This window comes from Anthonomus grandis, chromosome 12 (assembly GCF_022605725.1).
Source record: "Anthonomus grandis grandis chromosome 12, icAntGran1.3, whole genome shotgun sequence".
Classification (NCBI taxonomy): domain Eukaryota; kingdom Metazoa; phylum Arthropoda; class Insecta; order Coleoptera; family Curculionidae; genus Anthonomus; species Anthonomus grandis.
In genome coordinates this window covers 29476741-29491567 of record NC_065557.1, presented here as the reverse complement: position 1 = coordinate 29491567, position 14827 = coordinate 29476741, and the positions used below count along the sequence as shown (strand labels likewise).

The window sequence follows — 14827 nt, the reverse complement described above, 5'->3', positions numbered from 1 at the left end:
AACTGAGCGTACAATGATTAACCATAAATCCTTGGACAAAAATATTTGCTTGTTACTTTGTTTAGCCGTTATATTCCAAAATTTTAAATTAAAATATTTTTTTAAGTACCGTCTAAATATCTTCATCGATTTTTACTTAAGTTGGGGTCGAGGATAACTATAACTATATATATTTCGACATATTAGTATCTTGGATTATTTCCCGAAACATCTTAGTCGAACACGCCTACATACTAATAAACCCATAACTAGAATAAGAGGTATTAAGAAAAATTGAAAATGATCTTAAAACAAACTATAGATGTTTGGGATTCAAGTTCCAATAAAGAATATTCTCCATTAAAGAATATTCTCAGGGAGCAGTTACTTCATCCATAGCATATTCAAAACAATATCTTACCCACTGACCCAGAAAGTCGGGTAACATGTTGTCGACGGTACATTTCACAAGAAAATTTTATATACAGGCTGCTTTTACGAGATCGGGAACTAGAAATGTATATTACGATTATATATTTCCATGCATATAGTGATAAATCCACATGCCATCAGGGACATTTTCAGCATGCATTTAATATAAACTTTGGGGGAATATGATGATCCTTTTAATATTGGATAAGTTGTAATACCTAATCGATTAAACCAAAATTATTGGAGGACCTTCCCGTAAAATTGTGAGCTACAATGTGGTTTATGTATGATGGATCATACATACATTCTCTTTTACTATTAACATTTTTTAAACAATAGCTTTAAGTGGATTGGAAGAAGCAATCATGCACCCATAAAGTGGCCAACAAGATCACCCAACTTTATGCCTCTAAATTTTTTTTGTAGGGCGCTCTTAAGTTGAGAATTTATGCTTGTCCTATAACTACTGATGCAGTGCTAATAAACCAGATGTAGTGCTAAAAGTGCAATTGTATTTTTTAAAAGAAATAATTTATGCATCCATGAAGTCAGATAATATTTTGAGTATTTGTTATAAAAATAATTGAGTACATTTTGTTTTTGAGATTTTTATTATTTTTTGTTTTTGTATCTGACCATATTTTGCAAATATTGTTTAATTGGTAGGTATTTTAAAATATTATTTATACTTTCTTTTTTGAATAGCTGTCAATATTAAATAAAAGAGAAGTAATCATAATTAATAAAAAAATTATAGGACATAAATAAAAAAATATTTGAAAACCTTAAAATTGTTGGCACTAATATATACTATGACATTCATTTAATATATTTTTAATAATTAACATTTTAGGCCAGTGCTAAATCCTTTAAAAAGGGTGAAAAGTAAAAAAGAATTACTCTAATATGAAACAAATTGGAAAAGGAAAATAATATAATAAAAATGAAAGGAAAAATAAATTGAGTAATTGAGATAAATGATTTGAGGTTGGAAAGTGACATAGGGTGAGTTTTTAAGGTAAAAATCGGCTTATCCCGATTTCCGGCAAAACTAAAAGTCCTATGTAAAAAAGTTAAATGGCAAATGAAAAATATATAACTACTGTATCCATACACATAACCTCAAAATTTATCTGAAAAATTGAAATAATCAAGTTTTTGGTTTTAATTTTAATTTTTTACAAAATTTTTTTTTTTACTAAATTTACTGAAAACTTACCATTTTATGTACCAAAGACAATATAATTTTTTGGAACAAAAAAATGTATTTTTTTACCTTAGATAGATTTATTATAAAATAACACCCTAATTTTTAATAAAAAATTCAAGCATCAAAATATCAGTTATTTTAAATAAGTCGAAAGCTTTTTTGTTCGTTAAAATCTCTACTTTCTGATAGTGTATAAAAAAATATACCTTACTACGGAAAATGTTCTCAAAAACTGCAAAAAAGGAAAAAACTTAAGAATTTTTAACCTATTTCATTAAAATTAACATTAAGATTCCATGTTACATTAATAAACAAAAAAGTTATAAGTCGAAATATACTGCTATAATCAACAGACAAGTAAGCTAATAATGCTTGTATTTGACAAAACATCTAAAATATTATAAAAAAAGTTGTACAATTTTCTTTTAAATAAATGCATAGATGCTTACTTAGTACTATTTGAAGATAATTTATAAACCTAATATTTTTTTATAAGTGACCTTTAGGAAATTTTAGCCCATCCAAATGTATTTCGTAAAGAAGTGGGGAAGGAAGTTGAAATATCAGTTATTGCGGTAGCAGCTAGTACAACTAGTACAGCTAATGTAACAAAAAGAGGAGAACGTAGGCGAAAAACCTTAGACAATATTCCAGAGTCTACTTATCAAAACAATAATATACCTTATAAATAAAATCATCGTTCATATTAGCAAGCTCCGACTCAGAGAAGGTGTAGCAGGACCACATTAATACAGGACATGTTATTAGTTTCTTTTATAAATTTGGCTAGGTAACAGATTGGGGCTGGGAACAATGTCAATGAGGCATTTGACCCAAATTCACTGGAAAGGAATTTATTCGAAAAATACTGCTCAAAAATATTTGCTGCAGCTTTGAAACTGTGTTACAGTTTATTTCAGATACATAAAGAATAAGAAAGTAAAATGAATCCAAAATGTTAGCGAAAGCATAGCTGGATTATAGAGGCAATTTCTAAGTTATTCTGCTGCTAAAGTTAGTAAAATAAACAGTTAGCATTTCAGTATTAATTCTATTTTTGATATCAATAATTTTCAACCCTTATGATGAAACTCAAATTATTAATCATAATATTAATTTTTTTTTATTGTTTTGATTTTACTATGTCAGAAAGCATATCCTAGCCAATAAGATCCCAGCTTATTCTCCTATATCCCTACTAAAACCATTTCTGGCGCAAAAATCTTTGACCTCTAGGAGTCATGAAAAACAAGCCTTTGAAGAAGGTTGTTTCTTGGTATTTTTGCCGGTTTTACTCCAATGAAAAGTCAAAAACTCACCTTTTGGGTATTTTAGTTTGTGGATACTAAATGCCATAGGTACTGCAATAGTGCAGGATTACAAGTGGTGTAGTTAAATCCCAACTTTTTCTAGGTTCTTTGTTTAAGTGTCCATTTTTGTGTTCCCGAGAAAAGGCCAATTCCATTGGTAAGTCCTAATATTTTCATTTGGCATCTTGTTTTATGAAACTCTACATATTACACATGTAATTTTATATAAGTAGACTCAAGCATACCATTAAGTTTAACCATCAATGCTTATATCTACTTACTCTCTTGGTGATTCCTCAATCTGGGTATTCTTCCACTTTCACACTTTTTTTTTTCTCCCCGGTATGGTTTTTATCCACTGTTATAAGAGGTAGAAATCTCCACTCATCAACTCCAATAACATCTACATTGACATTCACTGTTAAACTGATCCACCCAGGTCCTCCATCTCAATCATGCAGCCCTTTTGGAGCCAGGCTTAATCAATGTTTGTGATGTATAGTGAACCATGCAGTCAGTAAACCACCTAACCAGTAAACCTAAGTCCTATCAACATTTATTAGCTTTACTGTAGTATATTATACTAAATACTAACCTCAAAATTACCTTGTTATCACTCTCATTATTAGATTTAACTACTACACTGTTGTTTTAAATAGTTTCATAATAACTAGGTGCATATTAGTAATTTTATTGAAATAGACCGTATAGATCTCCTTGTAAACTGAATAAATAGGCCTATTTCGAAAGTACTCGCGCGAACTTTTAGCCCCAAAGTACAGAATATTAGATTTTACCCTTGATATAGACACTATATTCAGGAAGGGCAACATAACTTGTTTTTAAAATAATAAGTTTGATTATTAACTTTTGTTTTAATATTATATTCACTTGAATGTATCTCGGAACTCAGAACTAAATCTCTTCTTTTGTGTCTATTTCGATTTTTGAAAGATAACCTAACTTTCTAAGTTAGACAAGGGACTTTTGGTGTCAGCCCATGAGTTTTAAGGTGCTCTCACACTAAAGCTGAAATTTAATAGCATATAATTTAATAGCCAAAGTAACGGGTTAATATTTACTTTATTGTTAATTTATTAATTACACCATAACACTTGTACATAATATTAAGGGTCAATATAATTAATTATATTTATAAATCTCCCTGTCTGTTCTTCCTTGTGAGATTTTCTTTCAGATTTATAGGTAGAGTCACAGAACACAAGTATAGGGTATAGTGCTTTTAGTAATTTCCTGTTTTCTTGGTCATCATAAGAAAATCCCTCTTATCCATTTGGAATAAAGCAGGTGGCGCTTATATTTTATTGAACTCTTGTGGAATCCACGCCACTTTACCAAAGTAGTTAGTGCTAGTCGGCTTCCCTTTGAGAAGATCCCCTGAGCCGTCACCTCTATAGTCTATAGTAAGTCTTCCTCTTTCCATTGGTTCCCTTATACCTATTTTCTAACCCTCACTTCCCATACCTTTACTCTCCTTTTTCCTTCCTGTTATTACCCATCCGTCCATTCAAATTTCGTTTAATCCAGGTAAATAAGATAAAGTATTAAAGTATTAGATAAATTATAAATTAAAGTATTATTAATTTATTATTTTCTTATATATTTAACAACTGGATGTAATAGTTTAAAATGTGGTTGCCAAAAATATGACTTGAAATGCAGAAATGTATGTTTATATTGTCACGGCTCAAAAAATGCTTTAATGGGGAGAAAAAAGCTTTCAAAGAAGTGAATGATAATGATGCTTCTGAAATTGTAGATAAATAAGTAATGCAGACAAGAAATAATATTGAAGAAGAAGACGGTGGTGGTTTTGAAGATTCCGAAGGTCTGGTAGAATCGAAAAGAGATAAAGAAATGAAAGAGACAAAAATTAACAATCTATGAAAAAAACAATTAAATGCGGCACATTTTTGGCTAAAGGGATGATTAGAGATTTAATTAGCACTAGAAAATAACCTTTACCTTTATTGTTTTTAACTCTTTTATCTTTTAACATTTGTAATATTCAAAATTTTACTTTTCCATTAACATAACGTTAATACACAATAGTTCCTTATAGTACCTTCTTTTAATATGTAGAAATCGATATGGTCCTAAGGTTAAATTTTATATTTTGAATCGTAGATTTCCTTATTGTAAAATGTTTTTAATTTTAATTATTTTCATTTATTGTTGTTTTTATTCCCAATAACGGGTAGTTTCTTGAGTTTTAGTGTTGGACGTATAAGCAAATAAGCTCCTTTTTACAATTGTCTTAAATTACCTGTATTTTATTTTAGTATCTGATGATAGCTATTTACACAGCCGAAATGCATAATACATTTAACTAAATGACCTACATGCATTTTTCTTGAAGATAAAGACTTCCTCATTTTGTAATCTATATATACACATTCTCCTACAAAATATGGACTTCTATTTAACTATTAAATCTTTATATTTTTGGCCAGGGAATTTGTGGTTAACCCATTTCGCGGACATCTAATACAACGTAATTAAGATCCATTATACAGACGGTACTTAATGATATTTCGTAATTTAAAGGAGACATTTTATTGGGCCCTAAAATGTATGTTTTTAAGATACAGAATATCAAAAGATAATAATCAATTGTAAGCTAATAATACCTATTTCTAACATTAAAAATAAAATAATATCGGTCTAGGAATGGATGTTTCAAATTATGACATAGCTACCGTGATGTAATACGTATAAATTTTTTTAAGGCAGGACACGTCTGTGGAGATTCACTCGATTTGGTAGATGGATATCCAACTGGTTCAGTACGAATATCTTTTGGTTATATGTCAACATACGAGGAATGCGAAATGTTTCTTAGGATGATAAAAGAATGTTTCGTCAAACATCCTATTATCAAAAAAAGTTTTCAAATTGATAAAATCGTTAAAAATAAGAGTGAAGGTACACAAGATAAAAATCTTAAAGAAAATGAAACTCGGCTGCCACGACCCACGCCTATTCCAACGAATATTAAACATTTTAATGAGTCGAAATATATTTTACCAAATAAGGTAACCAAATCTTATTAATGTAACTTTATCGTATGTATTTAGTTGGTATTATTGAGGTAGGGTTATTTCGGAAATTGTTTTCTAATAATAAATTGTATATTAAAGCATCTTCAGAACTATCTATCTCTCTTAAAGCAGAATAAATAATATTCTGATGGTTTAAAGATATCCCAACTAAATACTTGCTAAAAGAGTTAATTGGAATTGCAATATATTTTTATCAGTTATATGGTCTACTACTTCTAGAAAATTACAGGAGAACTGTTAAATATTTATATATACCCAGTAAAATCATGTGCTGCTTTTGAAATTAAAGGAAAATGGAAGCTAACTAGTATAGGGCTGGAGTATGATAGACGGTGGATGATCGTGAAGTCATCTGGAGCCAGCGTATCTCAAAAACAGATCAAAGCTCTTTGTACCCTAAAACCTATTTTAGATTTTGATGCAAACGTATTAAGGCTTCAGATAAATGGTAAAAAAAAATTTCAATATATATTTAATATTTTATTTTGTAATTTATTTTCATTTGCATTTGTTTTTCTGGTTTTCATGAAAGTTTATTTTAACTATATAGACAGTGTCCAAATTTTATCTATACAGACTCCAATAATTTTACAAGGTATTATTGCTATTATATTGTTGCTATTTACCTTTAATAATGACTAATCTTTGCAGAATACTAATCCTGAAACACATTAGTAAATTGAATATATCCTAGGTATAATAAACTACGGCATTACAGATTTGGGTTGACTGGACTTGGAGGAGTCTTACCACAGACTATACGTTTTTGGGAATGTAATTTTCAAATATTAGGGGCAATTAAACAATTAACCAACGATTAAAAGTACATAAAGTGTAGACTTTCAGAAAGAATTTAGTCACCATCACAAAAAATTAAGGAAACGCGTATAACTAAGTTGTTATTTATAAGATTTTTAAATCCGGATATTTCACTTTGCTAACATATATTTTTTATACTTTTGAAATTATGACATAATTTTCGACTAATTATGCCGAGTTTTGTAACTTCTTTAAAATCCATTTACCTCATTTTGATAGTCCAGAATGGAGTTAATTATATTCAAGTGTCATTATATAAGAAAAAGCTTATAAAAGTGTTACTAGATTTATTTAATAATCACAAAATATAACTTTTACGGTTTTTTGGAGCATAATAAATATCTTAGAGATCACATACTTTTATACTTCATATCCTCGTCATAATTTTCATAGTTGCACATAAAGTTATTTCACTCCTTTTAAACAAAACTGAGTCTGACGAAGTTATGGAAAGTATTTTTAAATCCCTATATGAAATGTGCCTTTTAGGTTAATAGTTTGTCAACAACAAAATGTAAGCAAATAAAATTTAAAATAATAAAATACAAAAAAACAATAACAATAAATAGAGGGTTTTTTGACATGGAATCAAACCCTGGTGCGCAGGTGCGTATATCTAATACCAATTTTAAACCTTTTATCCCTTAATGATGGACACCACTGTGTTCGAAACATGTCGGGTGTTTTGAATAACTAAATGTTTAATAAATAAGCGGAGGGAGACTGCAGGATTTTCATTTTACCTTAATAAACTTAGTTCAGGTATTTTTAAGATATTTTGCATTTTATTGTGGGAAGAAGGACAATCTTGCGTAACCTTTAAAAATTAGATTAATTAAAGCAACTTCATCAAGTTCAAGCAGATTTATTTCTCAGATCAGAGTACTAATTAAAAAATGAATATAAATTTTTTAAAGACAATATTTTTTTAAATTTTAACAACTTGTATCAAAAACTCCGATTTCATTTTGGCAGAGTCCTTTATACTGATGGCTTAAAAGATCCCTAACATTTTCTTTATATAATTAATAGAAAAATTGAAAAGATTTAAAACATTTTTTTGTATTTTAAATATTTATTTTATTTATTAAATATTAATATTATAAGTCATATTTTTTGCCAAAAAGGAAATTGTTTTATTTGTAACGTGAGTTTTCCTAACTTTAAAACAATAGCAGTGTTACCTGTACCATATCCAAAAGACACAAGATCTCGTAACTTGAGATCTTAAGTAAGTAAAATATAGATCTACAAGAAGTGGCGTGACTACAGTTCGTATCTTTGCTGTTAAACCAACTTGCATAATGAACATGTTTATCCATGTCAATGAAAATCCTCATGACACGAAAGTCATTAATAACATGAATTTGGAGTTAATTTAATAATTAAATATTGATAAAGATTCCCACACAATTATTGGTAATTTTATAATTTTATTATTTGATAATAAGGTTAGCAAATTTTATAAGGACCACTAAAACGAAAAATATTTGGTTTATGCATGATGGGTATCCACCTTTTCTAAATTTCCATGATTACTTGCATTAAAAAAACTCAAACAGATAGATCGGAAGGGGAAATGGCAATCCCGTAAATTGTCCACCCGTTCTGTAAAGACTTTGTAATAATCCTGACCAAACAGCACATTTTTATTTCTAAAAATAAATGTCAAATGCAGCCAATATATTAAATAAAGTTGCGGAATTAATGCCAAGAAAACATTTAACTTTTATTCGTGTAAAAATGGAGGCAATCAAATATTTACTAAAAGTGTCTGATAATTGATTTACTTTAAATTTATCGTTTCTAAATTTATAAGTTTTTCCTACAACATTTGCGTAAAATATTTTTTTGTTCAAAATTAGGTAATAAAAAATATTAAAAAATTTTAAATTTTTTGCAATTTTACCTCATATACATACTATTAACAGTTTTTTTTTAGACTCCGAAATATCTGTTCCAATAAACTCATCTAGCCTGAGTTCAGATGGCTTTTTCTGTGACAGTAAAATTTGTAATGATAAGGTCCGCTGTTATGACTGTGGTGACAAAATCGCTGAATGGCTATCAGAGAATTTGGAAAGACCGGGCTTACGTTTATTTAAACAATGCGACTTTGATGAAAATAATTTAGGTCGAAGTAATAAAAAAGGTAAAGTTTATGTTCTACTGTCTTATCATATTTTTGCTTATGCTTAAACATTTCTTCAGCTCAAGAAACAAAACTATTAAGACATCAAATGCATACGATTGTTTTGTTCAAATCTAATGATAATTTCATTGAGTCATTAAGATAAATGAATTGGATTACATTTCCATGCATTGCAATTTATTAGTTTTGTTTTTAATTGCAGAAACTAGTATACAATGCTCTTATTTTAAAATGAACCTGCCTTAATAACCTCACTTTGATATGTCAAGTGGGAACCCCCATCTTCTGACACATCATTGTATGCAGCATTAAAATGTCTAATCAACAGCGCCAAAAAAATTAGGTGCTCAAAATGTGCTCCGTTATTCGCGAGACAATAATAAAGTCTAATTTTAAATTCCTCACGAACATAAGCAACTCTTGGTTGCAAATATTTCTACATTCGCGAGCAATTCGGTCCTTTAAATCATAAATATTTTGAGGTGCTTACATAACATAGCTTTTTAAATACGCCCAGAGAAAAAAATCTAGTAATGTTAAGTCTGTCGACCGAGCGCGGGCCTTTAATAATGTTTGACACTATAAGGCAATCATTCGACTTACCAAAATTCAATTTGATAAAATGTCTTTTATTACCACACATTTTTGCTTATGATTCGCTTATACGGCAACCGATTTTGTTTTTTTTTTAACTTGGTTAGATAGGAAATTGTATGCCCTTTAAAATATGTACGACACTTAGGATAGCCATTTCAAATACAAAAGTTTAAGATCGATAAAATGGCCATTATTCCCAGACATTTTTGGTCACTATTCGCTAGTACACATGTCAAGCGATTTATTTTTTTTGGCTTGTTGAATAATTGTTTTAATTGTTGAATAGAAAAGAGATTTTTATGCTACTTACAATGATTGTATCACACGATGGGGGTTCCCATTTGACATATCAAAGTGATATCAGCTGGAGGTGAGGAGGTGATTAACAGAACTTTGTCAAATATAGAATTAAACGTCCCTCCAGATTATATATATCCAGAATATATCCTAGATTGATGTGTTTTTTTTATTTTTAAGGGTGGTTCATTTTGAAATGAAAGCACTATACAAATTATACATATATTCACGTATTCTCTACTAATTTTTTGAATTATAATTCATTATTCATTTTCAGTCTTTAATCATAATATTTTATTTCATAACAGCTTTCCTACATTTGAGGTTGCTAGTTACAGCTCTACAGTTTCCTAATGCAAAATTAAAAAATTTCATTACTAATCCTGCATAGTGCAAAGTCAATTAACAACTGCGATAACTAGAGCTGATCAATATATTACTAGCTGTAATAATATTTTAATTTTCTTTTAAAGTCTTCTAAAAACTTTTACCTATCCTACCCTACGTTTATTCGGTAATTTATAATACAAGAGTGGTATGTACCATACTTAGGAATCGCGGATAAAAACAAATAATTCAATTTTGATTTTTAAGAGTAAATAGTTTATTCTTTTAGTTTTTTTTTAATTGTGGTTAAATGAAAGACGCCAGCTTTTTGATCATAGCAATTACGCTCCTGATTAAAACAGGTAGGAACTCTATTATTTTGCCACTCTTATAAAACGATATTCCTGAAAGATCAATGATTATTCATCATTGAGATATAGGACCTCATTACCCTTAATGAAACACCCTATATATTAACAATCCAATGGTCTAAAATTATTTAAAAATCTCAAAAATTGGCTTAAATTAAAAGTCTTGGGGGGACAAAAGGACCAAAGGTAAAATTCAAAACAATAACTAAAAAGAAAATCTAAAGCGAAAATTAAATAAGTAGTTAAAGTCTTAAGTCATTAAACGAGATCTATTAAGTGAAAGGCTGACAGCACAGATATGATTTAATTGTTCAGATCATAACGATAAGTAAAATTATATAGAAATTTGTATCAAAAACCAGAAGTTTTTACATAAGTAATGAATAAGCTATTTTTTTCCTTACTGTATGTTTTAGGCGAGAAGTCAATGTTATCTCTTGCAAACACAGCGGAGTATTTACTAATTAACGTTGCAAGTGTGCAGTGGCTTAGAGAGAAAATTCCTAAACAGGAAGGTTTACACAGCGAAAGCTTAAAATCCAGTCTGCAGAGATTTAGAGCGAACTTTATTGTTGATTTTAAAACACCATTCGTCGAAACAGAGCTGGACTTATGCATTATTAATGACGTTGCTTTTAAAGTATGTATTTTCCTTAGTAATAAATAAAATATACTACTTTATAATTGTATCCTAGTAATATCTGAAATAATATTTAACAAAGCATACTTAGAATTTATATGACCTTTTAGTTGAAAGGAAATTGTACTAGATGCCAGATGATTTGTATTAACCAGGAAACTGGAGAAATTTCCAAAGAGCCGTTGCAGACACTATCAAAGGAGTTTAATGGGAAAATTCGATTTGGGATCTACTTAAGCCAATTAACTCCATCAGAAGGTTTGGTTATAATGAGTGGAACTACGATAAAGGCGTATTTAAAAGATTCGTAAATACTTAATTAGGCTTATAATTTTTATGGAATGTGTGATTTTCTGATAATATGATAAATTAAATGTGTCGTATATTTCGATTTGACAATTTCATTTTAGATTTTTTATTGATATAACTCTCTGCTCAATTATCGGCAACCTGAAATCCCAGGAAGGCATCAGTTTGCTTATCATGAAACAGATGGCGAAACTTTTAAACTATGTCTCATATTAAGCAGGTGTATTTTGTGCAATATCTAAAAAAAAAGTAAATCTCAACTTGCCTTCTGTCAACAACAAATAATTTGTGTTTCATTAATTTATTTTAATTCTAAATACTTGTATATAATAAGGAAGGATTTTCAATACTTAGTATTTTTTTATTGAGTATAGTAGCTGTAATGCTATGCATGCTAAATATAGGTTATTTAAATAACGCTTTAGAGTACTTCAGAAAAGTTGGACAGTTTTGACTAGCCTAGGAGCCAGACGATATAAGCTATTATTTTTAAACGATTTTTGGTCAACCCAAAAAATTGTAGGGAATACGGTAACTTTTTAAAAAATAATAAATTCAATAAAATATCAATTTTTTATTCCCAATTAAAGAATTTCGTTTGTATTAAGTTTATTAGGCGTAAAGCTATTGGTTTTTGATAATATAAACGCAATATATATTATTGCACACAGAATTATCAAATATTGTGCTTCATTTATATACAACTCAGTATCAACTCCTGCATAGAGAGCAGAAGTAGTGTTCATATTTTTGGAATTTTCTTCAGTTTGAATTTTCTTTACCCAAAATAAATAATCCAGCTTCATTTTCCGATCTCGGAAACGTAGCAGTTCTAAAATAAAGACTGAATATTACTATTTTGTTTATTTGTTAATAAAATATTAAATATGTTGGCTACATTGATTTAATGCAATTATATGATTTGTTTGTTTTAATGGATAACTAAAATTTTCTAGTTCTAAATAAGTGCTGGTTCTTTGAAAATAATAACGGGTTGATACCAAACTGAATATCTTTTATTAGTTTTCATTTAGAAAATATCTGATTGGGCATGTGTTAATTATTGAACTTTTGATTACAATATCACTCATTATTAGTATATCTCTTTTAATACTCTGATTTTGCGTAATATGTCGGGTCTGTTGGGCGGTTTAGTTTGATATCTAATGAGGCTTTTGATTCAGTATAATTTTGTATAATTTTTTTTGTCTAAAGGTTCTGGTTGTGTTGTATATCAGGTAGTCCTTGTTGGAAGTCATTGGTGTCCTTTGATGTGAAACTCAAATTATGAAACAGTTTTACAACTAACCAAAATTTTTTATGTTATTCCTGACACGTACTTCGCTCACGATGTTAACTTCATCGGGGAAAGAATAAAACTCAGATTAGCACCAATCCCATGGCGCTAATTACTAGTCACAAGCAGTACTAGCCGCACATTTTGAAGTTTCCCTAGTAAAATTCCTCGAGATATCGGTATTTAATTATTATTCGAAGAATTTAATTATTTTTTCGTTTATTCTTAGATCGATGTATAGTTATTGTAGAACTAGAGATGGTTTAATTTTAAAATAGGGTATTTGACTATTTTATTTTATGTTCTATTTTAAGAAGTTCTTGGAGACCTTGTGATTCGCCGAAGAGTAAGCTGTTCTTGAGTTAGTATAATAAGACATGTTTATTCACCCTCTTGTTTTTCACGTCGTTTTAAACCTTTTATAAAGTTTATAATCAAAAGTTCTCTTTTATTTCGTTCGTTTTTATTATATTCACAATCGCTTAAATCTAGTGGCGTAACTTAATGTCAGCATTTAAGATCCTTTTAAAGAATTTGTTACTAATATTTGAAAAAAAAGTTTTTTCAGAGTAATTTAATTTGTTATTTATAAAATATGCTGGGTTAAAAATATCTCTTTCCTCTTTCTTCACGTGGTATTATTTGAAAGATTGTGAGTGGTATTTCTGGAAGGCATATTTTATGTTTATTAATATTTTCTATTTCTGTATGAGACCTTTTAACGATTTCATACTTGTGTAAGGGGGTTGGTATTGTATATCTATTAATTAATTTTGTGACTAGCTGAGTTGAGCTCTGATTTGAGTAGCGATTGTGGAGATGCATCAGCAATTAGAAATCGCTGCATGAAATGGATCAGATCAGCAGTCGGGGCTAAGACAAGATATAGGCGAGTCGCATTCCGGATTTTTATGTTAGACTCGTTTGATAAAGGTATTATAGTTATTGTTGTTATTTTGTTATCATGTTAATAATTACTGTTCATTAAAGGTGTTATTATGTTTGTGATTGGATTAAGTGCGTTATTTGGAAACCCCATCAGATAGCACAGCAATATCAAATAGTAGTAATATTTTTTGATAACATTTATAAGTGCCTCTATTTATAAATCTCTTGACATACTCTTAACAAAAGTTTTGCGTGTTTTCTTAGTTTTTCTATATTCGCTTTTCCTATAATCTCCTCTAACGGTATTATGATGTCTAATATATTTGCACGCTTCTTTTGTATATTTGGTATTTATATGTAAAGTCTGGCGTTCACGTATCTTTTCGTCATCTCACCATTTCTTCCCGCCGTCTATATCCTGGACCGTTTCAACAGGTGGTCCTTGACGCATTTTTTACAATCTTGAAAGACAAAAAGATGTCTTAAAATTTGGAACCACATTTAAAACCGTTTTTGCACAAGGAATCGGTCTATTTTCAAATGTCACTGAAAACAAATCTCTACATTGTACTGCCGAATTGCCTCCATAAAACCATTTGATTAGTTAAACTCTTTCGGAAGGGGTATAAACAGCCATAGTGAAAAAAACACGAAAATAACGCTCAAAAATTATTAATGCAACGTGCAGTAACACAGCAAAGTGAGGTCTGCTGACTCCCGGCTCAAAAAATAAAAACGAAAAATTCCGCCGCCTGCAAGCCGCAACCAACCGGTGTTGCACTTATTTTGGGTAATACGTAGCTCACGATAACACGATCTGTATATAATAGGTGTAGTATTAAAAAAGTCTTAAATCATCCTTTTTATGTTTCAGTTCAATCAGTTTTTGGATCTTTTTGTATATCTAGATATTTGTAGGTTGCTCCTACGATTAACCGAGACCTGTGATTTACAAGAACGATATTTTCAGCTTCTTGTATTTGTCCTTTTTTACACTAAATGATTGTGTATTTATCCAGCTAAAACTCTATATAGATTGGCCTGTTAAATACTCTTACAAATACTAATTATCTCTGAAGCTGGTTTGGACTTGTAGCATCTGTTATTAGTTCATCT

At 29.4% G+C, this 14827-nt stretch overlaps 1 protein-coding gene and 1 long non-coding RNA gene across 2 annotated transcripts in view; one reads left to right on the top strand and one right to left on the bottom strand.

Moving 5' to 3' along the window:
• Positions 1 to 3854, bottom strand: part of LOC126742627 (uncharacterized) — a 48980-nt gene extending 45126 nt beyond the window's left edge. Inside the window, exons 1-3 of the long non-coding RNA XR_007662619.1 lie at positions 3527 to 3854; positions 3213 to 3477; positions 2941 to 3131 (exon numbers count right to left, since the gene is read on the bottom strand). This is a non-coding gene — a long non-coding RNA (uncharacterized LOC126742627). The remainder of the gene's footprint in view (positions 1 to 2940; positions 3132 to 3212; positions 3478 to 3526) is intronic.
• Positions 1 to 11608, top strand: part of LOC126742618 (molybdenum cofactor sulfurase 3) — a 49398-nt gene extending 37790 nt beyond the window's left edge. The window contains exons 7-11 of the mRNA XM_050449346.1: positions 5682 to 5987; positions 6234 to 6462; positions 8776 to 8985; positions 10994 to 11217; positions 11328 to 11608. Of these exons, the coding sequence (XP_050305303.1) occupies positions 5682 to 5987; positions 6234 to 6462; positions 8776 to 8985; positions 10994 to 11217; positions 11328 to 11528 (1170 nt within the window). The 3' untranslated portion in view covers positions 11529 to 11608. The remainder of the gene's footprint in view (positions 1 to 5681; positions 5988 to 6233; positions 6463 to 8775; positions 8986 to 10993; positions 11218 to 11327) is intronic.
• Positions 11609 to 14827: the final 3219 nt, after the last annotated feature.